Source organism: Pelophylax lessonae (genome assembly GCF_965119305.1).
Source record: "Pelophylax lessonae genome assembly, chromosome: 3".
Taxonomy (NCBI): domain Eukaryota; kingdom Metazoa; phylum Chordata; class Amphibia; order Anura; family Ranidae; genus Pelophylax; species Pelophylax lessonae.
The window spans coordinates 471,252,522-471,268,961 of NC_138770.1; the positions used below are offsets into that span (position 1 = coordinate 471,252,522).

A 16,440-nucleotide genomic window follows, 5' to 3' on the forward strand; every position below is an offset into this window, starting at 1 on the left:
AGGCTGTTTGCCATCCCTGGTAGCCATGGTGGGCATCCCTGGTGGTCATGGGTGGGCATCCCTGGTGGCTCTAGTGGCACCCCACCCCCCCAGGGCTGCACTGGTAATCAATGTTCTGATTACCAGCACAGACCCCCCCTGTGATCAGTGAGTACTTAGAAATACTCACTGATCCCCCGGCTGCAGTATCGATCCTCTTCTTCTCCTCACTGACAGGATCTGTCAGGAGGAGAAGAGATTGAAGCCGTTACAACGGCTGTATTTACATTGCATGACGGCTGTGATTGGACACAGCCGTCATGTGATCAGGAGGGTCAATCACAGGGCCCTCCTGTCGCATCTTGTTGCTCTGTGTCCGAGGGACACAGGCACATCGAGATCGCGCCGCTGCGCATGCCCGCGGCGCGATCTCGCTCCTTCTGAAGGACGTTCCGGAACGTCCGATCAGAAGGACGAGACTCCCACCCGGCCGTATATGTACAATGGCCCGGGTGGGAGGTGGTTAATCACCACTGGTTTTTTTTTTTTTTCTGTTATAACATTTTGCAAATAAATAATCTTTATTCATAAATTTAGGCCCACATGTATTCTGCTACATTTCTTTGGCAAAAATAACCCAAATCAGTGTACATTATTTACTCTGGGTAAAAGTGATAGTCTATACTCTGTGGTTTATATACAAACCCGATTCCAAAAAAGTTGTGACACTGTACAAATTGTGAGTAAAAAAGGAATGGACTAATTTACAAATATCATAAACTTATATTTCATTCACAATATAATATACAGTGGGTACGGAAAGTATTCAGACCCCCTTAAATTTTTCACTCTTTGTTATATTGCAGCCATTTGCTAAAATCATTTAAGTACATTCTTCTTCCTCATGAATGTACACATAGTACCCCATGCTGACAGAAAAACACAGAATTGTTGACATTGTTTCAGATTTATTAAAAAAGAAAAACTGAAATATCACATGGTCCTAAGTATTCAGACCCTTTGCTCAGTATTTAGTAGAAGCCCCCTTTTGATCTAATACAGCCAGGAGTCTTTTTGGGAAAGATGCAACAAGTCTTTCACACCTGGATTTGGGGATCCTCTGCCATTCCTCCTTGCAGATCCTCTCCAGTTCTGTCAGGTTGGATGGTAAACGTTGGTGGACAGCCATTTTTAGGTCTCTCCAGAGATGCTCAATTGGGTTTAAGTCAGGGCTCTGGCTGGGCCATTCAAGAACAGTCACGGAGTTGTTGTAAAGCCACTCCTTCGTTATTTTAGATGTGTGCTTAGGGTCATTGTCTTGTTGGAAGGTAAACCTTCGGCCCAGTCTGAGGTCCAGAGCACTTTGGAGAAGGTTTTTGTCCAGGATATCCCTGTACTTGGCCACATTCATCTTTCCCTCGATTGCAACCAGTCGTCCTGTCCCTGCAGCTGAAAAACATCCCCACAGCATGATGCTGCCACCACCATGCTTCACTGTTGGGACTGTATTGGACAGGTGATGAGCAGTGCCTGGTTTTCTCCACACATACCGCTTAGAATTAAGGCCAAAAAGTTCTATTTTGGTCTCATCAGACCAGAGAATCTTATTTCTCACCATCTTGGAGTCCTTCAGGTGTTTTTTTAGCAAACTCCATGCGGGCTTTCATGTGTCTTACACTGAGGAGAGGCTTCCGTCGGGCCACTCTGCCGTAAAAGCCCCGACTGGTGGAGGGCTGCAGTGATGGTTGACTTTCTACAACTTTCTCCCATCTCCTGACTGCATCTCTGGAGCTCAGCCACAGTGATCTTTGGGTTCTTCTTTACCTCTCTCACCAAGGCTCTTCTCCCCCGATAGCTCAGTTTGGCCGGACGGCCAGCTCTAGGAAGGGTTCTGGTCGTCCCAAACGTCTTCAATTTGAGGATTATGAAGGCCACTGTGCTCTTAGGAACCTTAAGTGCAGCAGAAATCTTTTTGTAACCTTGGCCAGATCTGTGCCTTGCCACAATTCTGTCTCTGAGCTCTTCAGGCAGTTCCTTTGACCTCATGATTCTCATTTGCTCTGACATGCATTGTGATCTGGAAGGTCTTATATAGACAGGTGTGTGGCTTTCCTAATCAAGTCCAATCAGTATAATCAAACACAGCTGGACTCAAATGAAGGTGTAGAACCATCTCAAGGATGATCAGAAGAAATGGAAAGCACCTGAGTTAAATATATGAGTGTCACAGCAAAGGGTCTGAATACTTAGGACCATGTGATATTTCAGTTTTTCTTTTTTAATAAATCTGCAACAATGTCAACAATTCTGTGTTTTTCTGTCAGTATGGGGTGCTATGTGTACATTCATGAGGAAGAAGAATGAACTTAAATGATTTTAGCAAATGGCTGCAATATAACAAAGAGTGAAAAATTTAAGGGGGTCTGAATACTTTCTGTACCCACTGTAGATAACATATCAAATGTTGAAAGTTAGACATTTTGAAATGTCATGCCAAATATTGGCTCATTTTGGATTTCATGAGAGCTACACATTCCAAAAAAGTTGGGACAGGTAGCAATAAGAAGCCAGAAAAGTTAAATGTACATATAAGGAACAGCTGGAGGACCAATTTGCAACTTATTAGGTCAATTGGCAACATGATTGGGTATAAAAAGAGCCTCTCAGAGTGGCAGTGTCTCTCAGAAGTGAAGATGGGCAAAGGATCACCAATCCGCCAAAGCTGCGGCGAAAAATAGTGGCGCAATATGAAAAAGGAGTTTCTCAGAGAAAAATTGCAAAGAGTTTGAAGTTATCATCATCTACAGTGCATAATATCATCCAGAGATTCAGAGAATCTGGAACAATCTCTGTGCATAAGGGTCAAGGCCGGAAAACCATACAGAATGCCCGTGATCTTCGGGCCCTTAGACGGCACTGCATCACATACAGGAATGCTACTGTAATGGAAATCACAACATGGGCTCAGGAATACTTCCATAAAACATTGTCAGTGAACACAATCCACTGTGCCATTCGCCGTTTTCGGCTAAAACTCTATAGGCCAAAAAAGAAGCCATATCTAAACATGATCCAGAAGGCAGGCGTTTTCTCTGGGCCAAGGCTCATTTAAAATGGACTGTGGCAAAGTGGAAAACTGTTCTGTGGTCAGACGAATCAAAGTTTGAAGTTCTTTTTGGAAAACTGGGATGCCATGTCATCCGGACTTAAGAGAACAAGGACAACCCAAGTTATTATCAGCGCTCAGTTGAGAAGTCTGCATCTCTGATGGTATGTGGTTGCATGAGTGCGTGTGGCATGGGCAGCTTACACGTCTGGAAAGGCTCCATCAATGCTGAAAGGTATATCCAAGTTCTAGAACATAGGATCCCATCCAGACGTCGTCTCTTTCAGGGAAGACCTTGCATTTTCCAACATGACAATGCCAGACCACATACTGCATCAATTACAACATCATGGCTGTGTAGAAGAAGGATCCGGGTACTGAAATGGTCAGCCTGCAGTCCAGATCTTTCAAACATAGAAACATTTGTCGCATCATAAAGAGGAAGTTGCGACAAAAGACCTAAGACAGTTGAGCAACTAGAAGCCTGTATTAGACAAGAATGGGACAACATTCCTAATCCTAAACTTGAGCAACTTGTCTCCTCAGTCCCCAGACGTTTGCAGACTGTTATAAAAAGAAGAGGGGATGCCACAGAGTGGTAAACATAATGTATGTAATTTCCCTTGGAGTGGGATTTTAAAGGCACAGAAAAACAAAGGATTGTTACCAAAAAATTGAAAAAATATTTGAATTTTTATTAGCGTACAAAATATACATAGTAAGCGTTAAAAACATAAGCAAGCACAGAGTATATGCATAGTGTCAGAACCAACCACACAATCCAAAGTCGATACCCGACGCGTTTCGAAGTCACTGCTTCTTCATCAGGGGTGACTTTGGGTGGTTTTCTGTTGGTATTAAATGTAATGATAAGACCACACATATAAATACTAAAAAGTTATCACAGATTTATATAATGCAATAAAGTATACTTGTATGTTATATCATAGATTGAGGAATATTGAACTTGCATGGTTAACTGCACATGGATATTGGATGCTTGCTAGGATAAAAACAAAGCAGGATTGATTGGAGCCTGACTGGTGCTATAAGGCCTCAGAGCAAACCAGATAAAGGTAGGTATTCCCCAGATGGTTAACTGGTTGTGCGTTCCCTAGATTCGGGACAGCTGGAGTCCAAGTGGCTGAACAGTTTACTGAGATAGAGCCATATAAGAATGGAGTAAAAAGAAGAAGAAAATAGAAGCATGCTTTTCACTTGCAAGAAATAACATAAAAGAAATACATGGGCTTCAGCGAATGATATTGAATATTATGTTAATGCCACTCATATGATGAACATTGCAGGCATTGGTTCAAAAACAGATTGGGGCTGAACAGCTAAAAAGCTAAAGAATGTGGCTATAAATATCTTTTTAGAAAATCCAAAAAATATTCCAATTGTGGTACTTAACTAAAACAACGAATAATGTTCCCTTATTGGAGGGAAGAAGATAATCCTCAATAGGTATATAGATAATATAGAAACTAACAATGTCAGGTGGATTGTCTGGAAGTGTAAAAGCCACAGCACCAAATCATGTCAAAAGCAGACGCTTACCTGATTGAAATTGCAGCAGAAACAGATTAGAGGGTGTGTGAAACACCAAGCTCCCGAACGGCAGACTGCACAAGTGAATGCCGACAGGGGCTTGGCTAAATACTACCTGTTGAGGTGAGCTTAATTGGATAGATGGCTCTCAGCTGGCATCCGCCGTGGGCTCCCTGGATCGCAGGTGCCGGGCGTGTCCTCACTGGAGACGTACACGCGCATTGCGCCTGGCGTCATGAAGGCGCGACCGGCTCCTACGTTCCACCGGCACGGAGAATGCTCCGTCGGCGTGGAACGCAGGCGGGGCTAACATTGAATGCGTGGTTGACATCTCAAGGAGAGGTGTCAGCAGGAAAATCCACGCTCAATGCAAGGCGCCCACTAGGTGGCGCCTCTTACCGTGCCGGGCACAACTGAACACACAGAGGACAAAAACCTTTAGCTCTACTGTGACTAAGAAAAATGATGACATTAAGAACTTTATCACATGTCACACTAAGGGGGTTGTTTACCTTCTGACCTGTGGTTGTGGCCTACAATACGTAGGGAGGACCATTAGGACCTCAAGCATCAGAATAGGTGAACACCTCACAAAAATACAACAAGGCTTTCCTGGACACAGCCTCTCGGCTCATCATGATAAATGCCATCGAAGGAGTTATTCTAAGATAAAAACTACTGTGATTGAGAGTTACTCCCCTCATTGGAGAGGGAGTAACATGAAGAGAAGCATTTCCAGAAGAGAGACATTTTGGATATACAAATTAAAGTGTTAAATGGGACATAAATGCCCATATTAACAACCATTAGTTCCACAATATAGGTGTCATGTGATCATTTATATCCTTAGTCACCATTGCCATTTCCTTAAGTGACCCGCCTCTCCTCTGATATTGGATAAATCAAGTATATAGTTCTGCGTATGTTTTTATTGATTATTTTTCATGCATATAAGGCTGGACTCTTCCGGCTCAAGCGAGACATCAACTTGTCACATTTTGTATGGCCACTTGATTTTTATTCCAATTTTAGAGGTACATTTTTATTTGATTTTTTCTTTTTTATATTTTTCATATTTTTATTTTCATTTTATTTTATTTAATTTTTATTTCCATTTTTAATTTTATTTATTTTTTATTTATTTATTTTTTACTTTATTTTTATTTTAATATTATTTTTATTTTCATTTTTATTTTATTTTTATTATTCATTCATTTATTTTCATTAAATTTTTTATTTCCATTATAATTATTTTCATTTTCCTTTTCATATTATTTTTTGAGTCTCGAGGTTTTAATCTCAAGATTAATGTTTTTAAAGCATTTATTGGTTTATATACCAATTTTAATCATTTAATCGGCAATCTATCCTGTTAGTGAGAGGTTTCTTGTGTTTTTTTACTTCTTTTCAATGAACCTCCCCGAATTGCCATATAAAGATGCACTTCCTGGTTTGCTCCCTGTTGAGAGTAGGTCAGGGCATCGGAAGATCAGTTAATTTACTTCCTGCTGAGCTCCGGTGTCATGTGAAGCGCATCCTCTTCCTGAAGTGACCGCTGGTGCAAGTTGGTCAAAACACCGGAAGTGCGTCATTGCACTTCCGGGTCCCGGCCGCGGCCGCCCCGGAAGTCTCCATTGCCAAGCCTTTTTAATGAGAGAGATCAGCAGCGCAGCTCCAGCTCCAATCCCAGAAGCCGACTTATCAGTATAAATGCGTCGGGGGGAGCCAGCCGTGCTGCTGTATGTCTCGGATCGCACTGCAGGCGACCGTGACTTTTGATTGAGTATTCGCTGTCTACCACTTCGGATGTGTGTAAGTGTTTTTTTACCTTTACTTATTTAATAAACCGTGGGTAATGCACTATTAGTCCCTTCCTCTTTTATTGCGGTCTCTGTGTCGGCATCCCTACTTCTGGAAGCCTCCAGACCCCCATAACTGGGAAGCTCTGTTGATCCATCCATCCCACTTGAGATTCCATTGTATCTGGCTGATCTATTGGATTCCCTGGTACCACAGTACATGCTCCATTCTCTCTGTTGTGGTAAGAGTCCATTCGCATCCTGGAAAGGAGCTTGGACATTACCTATCAGGCGCTGGCAGGGGCCAGCATAGAGGAGGGAGGAATAGAGGAGACGCAAGCAGCAGAGGTACGCAGCTGGGTGACTGTTAGGAAGGGTAGAGGGATGAGTGCCAGGGAGGCCAATGAGTTGGTACACCGTAACAAATTTGCCGAGTTGCAGGTTGAGGGGGATATCAACTCAGGGGTGGCAGAGCTGGAGCATGCACCCTCCCCCAGCTGCCAGGGGAGGGACGGCTCCAGGAAGAAGGGGGGCTGTAACTCAGGAAAGGTTAGAAAGGTTGTGGTAGTTGGGGACTCAATTATCAAGAGGACAGAGAGGGCAATCTGTAAAAAAGATCTCGTGAACCGAACAGTTCGTTGTTTACCGGGCGCCCGCGTTCGGCATATCGCAGATCTGGCAGACAGATTGTTGTGCGGGGCTGGGGATGACCCAGCGGTCATGGTGCATGTGGGCACTAATGACAAAGTTAAAGGTAGGTGGAGGATCCTTAAGAACGATTTCAGGGACTTAGGTAATAGATTGAGGAAAAGGACCTCCAAGGTGGTTTTCTCTGAAATACTGCCTGTACCTCGAGCCACACAGGAGAGGCAGAAGGAGATTAGGGAACTTAACAAGTGGCTGAGGAACTGGTGTAGGAAGGAGGGGTTTGGGTTCCTGGAGAACTGGGCTGACTTCTCAGTCGGCTACCGGCTCTTTAGTAAGGATGGGCCGCACCTTAATGGGGACGGTACAGCTCTTTTGGGGAAAAAGATGGCCACCAAGTTGGAGGGGCTTTTAACCACTTTACAACCGGAGGATTTTGCTGTCTTCCGTCCAGGCCACTTTTTGCGATTCGACGCTGTGCGACTTCAACTGACAATTGCGCGGTCGTGCGACGCCGTACCCAAACGAAATTTACGTCCTTTTTCTCCCACAAACAGAGCTTTCTTTTGGTGGTATTTGATCACCTGTGCGATTTTTACTTTTTGCGCTATAAACAAAAAAAGAGCGTTTATTTTGAAAAAATAACAATATTTTTCACATTTTTTTTATATGAAATTCCCCCCAAAAAAGATGTAAAAACCAATTTTTTTAAAAGTTTTTGGCCAATTTGTTTTATGCTACATATGTTTGGTAAAAAAAATCGCAATAAGCGTATTTTGATTGGTTTGCGCAAAAGTTATTGCGTTTACTAACAAAGGGAAAGATTTCTGTCATTTTTGGTGTTTTTTTTTTAACGCGTAATGGCGGCGATCTGCGATTTTTTTTGCGGGACTGCGACATTGCGGCGGACAGACCGGACCCCTGACTGACATTTTTGACACTTTTGGGGGTACCAGTGACATTACTGCAGTAATCAGTGCTATATATATGCACTGTTACTGTAAAAATGACACTGGCAGGGAAGGGGTTAATTTTATTGGAGAGGGAGGGGTTAATGTATGCCTGGTGCTTACTGACGTGTAGGGGGGGAGGTGACTATGTGATTCATGGACAGATCGGATGTCCAGCTATGCTGAACAGTCCGATCTGTCACTCCCTGTCACTATGGAGATCCGCCCGCTGTGTTTACACACAGCGGGCGGATCTCCAGACTCGATCCCCGACGATCGGGTAAGAGCAGCGGCGATCGCCGCTGCTCCTCCCCTGGCCCGACTCCCGCTGTGAATGAAAACAGCGGGAGCGAGCCTCCGGCGGCGCGCAAGCGCCGCCCAGAAGGGGAGGAGTCCAGTCACGTTAATACTACGTGACTGGACGGGAACGAGCCACTCTGCCGCAGTACTATTACCGTGAGCGGTAGTAGAGTGGTTAAACTAGGAGACGGGGGGGAGGGCTCAGAAGAAGAGTCAGTCAGGAGGGAGCAGAGGACTGAAGGCAGCTGTAGGGTCAGCAGCGACAGTAGGTCCACAATGTCAATTGGCAGGTCTGTGCGGGAAAATCTCAGACCAAACAGGAATAAACATAACCGCCAATTGCACTTAACTTCCGTAAAACTAAGAGGGGTATATGCTAATGCCAGGAGCCTAGCTAATAAAATGGATGAGTTGGAAATATTGGTACATGAGGAGGACATAGACCTTGTGGGAATAACAGAGACTTGGTTCGACCCCTCACATGACTGGCTGGCCAATATCCAAGGGTATTCGGTGTACCGGAAGGACAGGGTAGGAAAAAGAGGGGGAGGGGTATGTCTCTATGTCAAGAACAATATAAAGGTGATAGAAAGGAGTGACATTACGGATGGGATGAGCATGGATTTAGAATCTGTGTGGGTTGAACTCCATAGGGAAGGAGAAAAGGGGAAAGTAATTGTGGGGGTTTGCTATAGGCCACCTAACCAAGGGGAGGAGGTAGAGCTGGAATTCTTAGCACTAATGAGTAAAGTGGCAAAATTGGGATCAGTCATCATATTGGGGGACTTCAATTATCCCGACATTGACTGGGACGAGGGGACTACACACTCACAGAAGGCCCGCCTATTCACGGAAACCTTACTGGATAATTACATGTCACAGTTGGTGGATTCTCCCACTAGAGAAAATGCAGTCCTGGATCTATTGATCACTAATGACCCAGACATAATCTCGGAGGTAGGAGTCCAGGACAACCTGGGCTCTAGCGATCACAGGATGATCACATTTAGTATAAATAACAATATAACAAGGCAAGTGGGGAACATAAGAACCCTAAACTTCAGAAGGGCAAACTTTTCAAAATTGTACTCATTGATGGAAAGGGTAAACTGGGACCAAACCCTGGGATCCCTGACCACAGAGGAAAAATGGGAATGCTTTAGGAACATATTAGGCAAAGGCATCTTGCAGTGCATTCCTATGGGAAATAAATTTAGAAGAGACAAAGCCAAACCTGGCTGGTTAAACCGTAGCGTCAAAAAAACTTCTTAGGGGAAAAAAATTGGCCTTCAAGAAGTATAAATCAGAGGGCACAGTATCGACTTTCGAGCAATACAAGGAGGCAAATAAGAAAAGTAAACAAGAAATCAAGATGGCTAAAATCAACTTTGAGAGACAAATAGCGGAGGATAGTAAAAAAAACCCAAAGAAATTCTTTAAATATATCAACAGCAAAAAAACTAGGGCAGAGCATATTGCACACATAATTAACAATGATGGGAGGATGGTTACAGAGGACACTGAAAAAGCAACCGTGCTGAATGCTTTTTTCTCGTCAGTCTTTACACAGGAAACGAAGGGGTACACTGACCATGACTGTATGGTTAGTAGTAATACACAGGACTTGCCACTATGGCTAACAGAGGGTGAAATCAGGGAAAGGCTGGATAAACTTAACACAAACAAATCACCAGGCCCGGATGGCGTACATCCGAGAGTACTCAAGGAACTCAGTAAGGTTATATCCAGACCACTGTTCCTGATCTTTGTTGACAGTATTAGGACAGGAGATGTACCAGGGGATTGGAAGAAAGCTAACGTGATTCCGATATTCAAAAAGGGCCAGAGGCATATCCCGGGAAATTATAGGCCTGTCAGTTTGACATCAATAGTATGTAAACTTCTGGAGGGGATGATAAGGGACTATATCATAGAGTTTGCTAAAGACAACAACATCATCAGCAGTAATCAGCACGGGTTTACAAATGGGCGTTCTTGTCAAACCAATCTATTAACATTCTACGAGGAGGTGAGCTGTGAGCTAGATAGGGGGAGACCAGTGGATGTGGTGTACTTGGATTTCGCTAAGGCGTTTGATACAGTTCCCCACAAGCGCTTAATTTATAAAATAAGGTCTGCAGGTATTGACAGCAGGGTTTGCTCTTGGATACGGAATTGGCTTAAAGGGCGTGTCCAAAGAGTGGTAATAAACAGCGCATACTCAGACTGGTCTGAGGTAGTAAGCGGGGTGCCCCAGGGCTCAGTCCTGGGACCAATCTTGTTCAATTTATTCATAAACAACATTGAGGTCGGGATCAGTAGTTCGATATCAGTTTTTGCAGATGACACAAAATTGGCCAGGGCAATAACTGCACAGCATGAAGCAGATATCCTACAGATGATATAAAATTACAGAGTGGGCAACGACATGGCAAATGAGGTTTAACGTGGAGAAGTGTAAGGTTTTGCACTTGGGGACTAAAAACATAAAAACACAATACATATTAGGAGGGGAACCCTTGGGGGAATCAAAAATGGAGAAGGATCTGGGAGTCTTGGTTGATGATAGATTAGGCAACAGCATGCAATGTCAAGCGGCAGCTGCCAAAGCCAGCAGAATATTAGCATGCATAAAGAAAGGGATGTATTCCAGAGATAAGACTATAATCCTTCCACTTTATAAAACTCTGGTCCGACCGCATCTGGAGTATTCTGTCCAGTTCTGGTCGCCAGTCCTCAGGAGGGATGTGTTGGAGCTGGAGAGAGTCCAGAGAAGGGCAACTAAACTAATTAGGGGATTGGAGGACCTTGACTATGAAGAGCGTCTACAATCGCTCGATTTATTCTCCCTGGAGAAGAGACATCTGAGGGGGGACATGATAGCAATTTATAAATATCTTAATGGGGATCCCAGCTTAGAAAAAAAGCTGTTCATTCGAAGGGATTGCATGAGGACTCGAGGGCATACAATGCGATTAGAGGAGAAGCGTTTTAACCTCAGGCAACGTGGGGGGTTCTTTACTGTTAGGGCTACAAGATTGTGGAATTCTCTGCCACAAGGGGTGGTTTCTGCGGGTAGTATGGTGGCTTTCAAAGGACTCTTGGACTTACATCTCAAGGATCAGAACATTCAGGGGTATGTGAGATGATTACAGCCACACACACCTACACAGGTTGAACTGGATGGACTATTGTCTTTATTCAACCTCACCTACTATGTAACTATGTAACATCACTGGGTGTCATCACAAGATTGTATTTTTGTTTAAAGTCACGTTTATGGATTACTTTTTGGTAAGAGGTTAATTCACCTATTCCATATCACCCATCATTCCTCAGTTGGTTTTCCTGCACGTATCACCTTGGGAACACCTTTCTCTGGATGAAAAAGTCTTTATTTCAAATTGTTGATTCATTTGATTTTTATTTATGGACATTTTGTTATTGTTCTCTTGTTCACATATTAGCACACTTTTGTAACTTCTTACATATTCTTTTCCATTTTATATTCATCACAGTGCTGCTTTTACACTTATTCACATTGGTTCGCGCACCTTTTTTCTCCATTATTACATGATCCTGGTAATATCCACCCTATGCTGTATCTGTAAAGCCTAAGAGCTAAAAGCAGATAAAAAAGCTCTCTCAAAAAGAGAAACTTGATGGATCTATGAAGCCGATACATTGACCCCTAGGGTCTAAATGTAGACATAGATCTAACTGCTGTAATAATTATTTGATAATGTATTTCATTTTTTTTACTACATTTTTATGTTTTAATACAAGTATTTATCATATTGTGTGTATATATATATATATATATATATATATATATATATATATATATATATGATTTTTATTGGAAATGTATTTGATAGATATTAAAAGTTTTTAATATTAGTATGTTTTCCTCTTTTGTCTGTGCGAAAGCATTGAAAGGTGACATCTAGAGGATGTTTTGCCATTGCTTTAACATAGTTTTAATATGTCCAGCATGGTTTTATATAACTTGGCCACTTGTATGCTTAATTACTCTTCTTGATTTATCCCCTTGCTTGTGCTGGTTTGATCTGACAGTGCAGTTGCCACCTAGTGAGCTACGTCTGTTCTGGTAATAAATATACCTGTGGCGATCTCCTGATAATCTTGTTGCTGGCGAAATGCATTGGAAGGAGCCAAGGGATCGTCAAGGTATGTGAGATTTGTTGTTGCCCAGCTTTAAAGATCATAAGAAGGTGAGAAAGTGCCCAGAGGGGTATAGTGAAGGTTTTCATTGCAATATATTACAGAAGTAGATGACAGGTGGAAAGATTGTTTATGGACATTTTTGGAGTGTTTTGTTTTGATCACAGTTTAAATATCACTGGTGCTATTCAGATAGTTGTTGATCACATGCACTATTGCACATATGAACTTTAATGTCTGGTATTATTAGCAATAAACACGCTTATTTATGTTGTATTTTTAAATATGTTGAATATTTGTGTTTGATTCATGAGGATCATTTATTAGATTTTTACATTGTCACAGCATTTATTTTACAGTATATAGTTGAGTAAGTATTCCTCTTGCAGATTAGCGCTTTGTGCTTGAAGTTTATTATGGAGTGTGTGTACAAGGTAATTTGGGATATTTATGCCACTGAAATCTTGCAAATGATTCTGACCAAAACGCTGCAAGATAACCGTGTTTAAAAATTCACCCAGGTTTTATTTGGGAGTACTCTGAGAAGGTGAATCCCTTATCACTTATATTTAGAATATTATTATATAATTTGTGCCTCCTATCCAGTCACTTTGAAATGACAGCAGTCCATCAAAAAGAAAGTGAAGGCAGAGGGCCATTTACAGCACATAGCACAAAACACACACTGGGAACCAGTCACACTGGAATCAAAGAACTCTGAAAAAAATGAAGAGGATGGGCCCATTTACAGCAGACAGTATACACAGCACAAGGCACATACAACACAGCACACACAGCCACACAGCACAAAGCATGTACAAACCTCACATAGCACAGAATGTATACAAAGCAAAGAATGCACGACGCATATAAACTACAGAAAACACCTGTCATTGTTAGGAAGGCAAATGATACGAAGCTGGAAATGTATGCATAAGCATGTTACTATAGGGTGTTTGCTGATTTATGACCATACAGTCAAATAGTTTGCATTAAGTAAGAAAAAATCCCTCAATATATCTCATTCCCCCGAGAGACTTTAGGCCTGATTCACACCTATGCAGGTTGCAGTTTGTATATTCCAGGTGCATTTTTCGTTTTTTAATACACATTTTTGATCCATTGAAGTCTATGAAGCCAAAAACCAGAAAAAAGTTCCAGGCCCTTTCCATAGAATTCACAGATGTGATCATGACACATAGGAAACCATGTTAAATGGACTGTAGTGTTTCTGCAAAACTGAAAACGCACTAAGAAATGCATAGGTGTGACCAGGCTTTAGGCTCCTGCACTCCTTATCGTTTTTGCAATATAAATCAAAGATTTACGTTTTTTTATTATTTTATTATCCGACCATGACCCCCTGTTCGCCATTCTCGCCTAGGTGATAATGACACATCCCTGCTATCACAGCCTCCTGGGAAAATCCCCCCATCACATATCCCAGGAGGCTGTAGGAGTGGGGACACACAGCAGCCATGGGCCAGAACCAGTGCACACAAGCGGGACGGGACCTAGGCTGTGACACCTGAACAGGAGATAACAGTTGGACAACGCTGTATCTGCTGGGCTGGTGAATATGTGAATTGAAGACAAGCGATCATGACAGTTAATTGGGGTTAAAAAGAAAGGATGCTGGGGAAGTGAATTTCCTCTTTAATATCTTGTCTGTGTTTGCCTTAGTACATGGCTTTAACAGAGTGACATTCTTTAGGAACATGGGTCACAGGAATATGGCATAGTGTACACAAGTATATTGCGTTATGCCTGTGGATTTTCAGAACACAGCTGCAGGGAGCAACAATGAAGCCCTGCAGCTTTCCCCTTGCTTATTCAACCATCATCGATAAATCATTGACAAGGGTTGTAATTTTTACTAAAGCTTATAAAGTTGCTGCGTTTCAAGATGGCCATTTTAAATTATCAGTTGGTCATGCCCAAATATTTTCATTCTTTTGAAACCCCAGCCTCTGGCTGTTTGAGCAGCACAGTCACAGTGTTACCCACGTGCTTACTAAATATGGAGCATAAACTAACTTTAATTTTATGTTACAGGTGTTTCAGTCCTGCATCTTATTCCGTCACCCTTTCCAGCTGTTTGGCACACATTTGAAGATAACGAAGAAAACCTAGATTCTTCAAGTATTGACAACATCAATAAAATTCTTCAGGTGTTTGTTCTTGAATATCTTAATATATGATTGTACTGTCTAAATTATTTACTTTAGATATTCAGTTGAGAATACCTATTTTATTGCAAAGGTTTTATTTTTAAAAATGACAACGAGCAAGACCAAGCAAAAAGTAAGAGCATTTACTAAGCTATGTAGTACAGAAACTGTGCTAAAATAAAAATTTTCACTCAATATACTATATTCTGAGTTGTGTTAATGCCTGCAAATGATTCACACACAGCTGCATAGAGGGTCTGTAAATGTTTCTCTTCTATTCATTGAAGGAAACAGCCTTGCAATTAATCTTGACCATAGCGGTTATAGCACGACCTCCCACACTAGGCACTAAAAAGTAGAGGAGCATCCCTTGCTGGTGGCCAAATCCCCCTTCGACTACTGTTCAAGTTTTTGCCTAGTATTTAGGAGTAAGGACCTAAGCTCCTTGCTGGGACTGATAGTTAACTTTCTTTAGAAGGGTTACTTTTTTTCTTTCAGACCTTAAGTCAACAGATATGAAAAGCTATATGGGGTTGGCTGCAACTACCCCAGCAGGCAGCAGGGTAGCCCATGACTTCTTATGAGGGACACTAAAAAAAACAGATGACCCTTGGTTGTTTAATCACAGTGGGAGACAGTCCGTTGTGGGAGAGATACCCATTCGATGCCTGCAGGATGGTAATTTTATGTCCCACCCCTTTCCCCCTCTACCTGGGTGAGCAGTGGCCTTTCAGGTATTGATTTCTCTTCACGTTCTCCCGTAGTGTTTGTGCTTCTTTGGGCTCTTTGGCCCCACCTCAGAAAGCCTCCACCCCAGGGTAGCCTATTTCTGATTGGGGAGTATGCAGCATGTACGTCGGGATTGTGGTTCTATGGTTGTGTTAATGTGTCCTGCCTGCATATTGTGCACCTGCCGGGAGACACCGCTGCAGCAGCCATTTTGGTTTTAGGCTGGGTGCAGGCCAAATGCATTACTCCTAGCTCATCTTTGTGAGTGGGGTGGGGCTTGGTTTGCATGCCCTGCTCACCCCATGGCTTTCTGGGCTTCTTGTCTTCTGGAGCTACTGCAGTTAGAGACAGCACTTCACCCCTGCTTCCTGCCTATAGAGCCTGGATATCCTGGCATGGTGAATTCAGCGGGGGTTTTCCCTCTTATCTACAGCAGTGACATTTATAGCTGTGAGGCTTGGCGTACATTCCTAGGGAACCTTCACTCGTAGCAGTACCAACCCAAGGGGTATGCAACACCATTCCTGTGTCTTGCATGGATTCATCTGCCCCTCAATTGCCATCGGGCTCTCCCCTGGAGGTGGCTGGGTCTGCTGGCCAATCCATTCCTGTGGACTGGCATTCTACAGGTTTCCTTTCTTGCACTAACTAGGCACTTGCATGAAAAAACATCCTCCTCCTCCTTCCTTCATACTCCGGCCCTCTTTACAGTTTATATTCTAGGAGTTGAAAACTGGCAAGTGGACTAGCGATGTCATCAAATTCAAGATCAAGGAGAGTGGTACTTACATCCGGAGGTCTATTGTCAGATCTGCCAGAGGTGGGGTACTAGCTACATCTCACATCAACTGTTGGATGCCCAGGTTTTTGGCCAAGGCAAGGGATCTGTAGGCAGAGGCAATGGATGCCCTGATGATGCCAAAGGGCAGCTATGCATTTTCTCCATTAATGCTACTTCTAGAGCTCCTGCATTGGAAAGAGTTTTAATGAATTCTGGTCTTCCTCATGGCTTTGAATTAGCTTCA

General features: G+C 42.7%; 1 protein-coding gene across 2 annotated transcripts in view; it reads left to right on the top strand.

Annotated features, from left to right (window-relative positions):
- Positions 1-14,780, top strand: part of QPCT (glutaminyl-peptide cyclotransferase) — a 275,144-nt gene extending 260,364 nt beyond the window's left edge. For both annotated transcript variants that reach the window (XM_082251215.1, XM_082251216.1), the window contains exon 7: positions 14,571-14,780. In XM_082251215.1, the coding sequence (XP_082107341.1) occupies positions 14,571-14,716 (146 nt within the window). In that variant the 3' untranslated portion in view covers positions 14,717-14,780. The remainder of the gene's footprint in view (positions 1-14,570) is intronic.
- Positions 14,781-16,440: the final 1,660 nt, after the last annotated feature.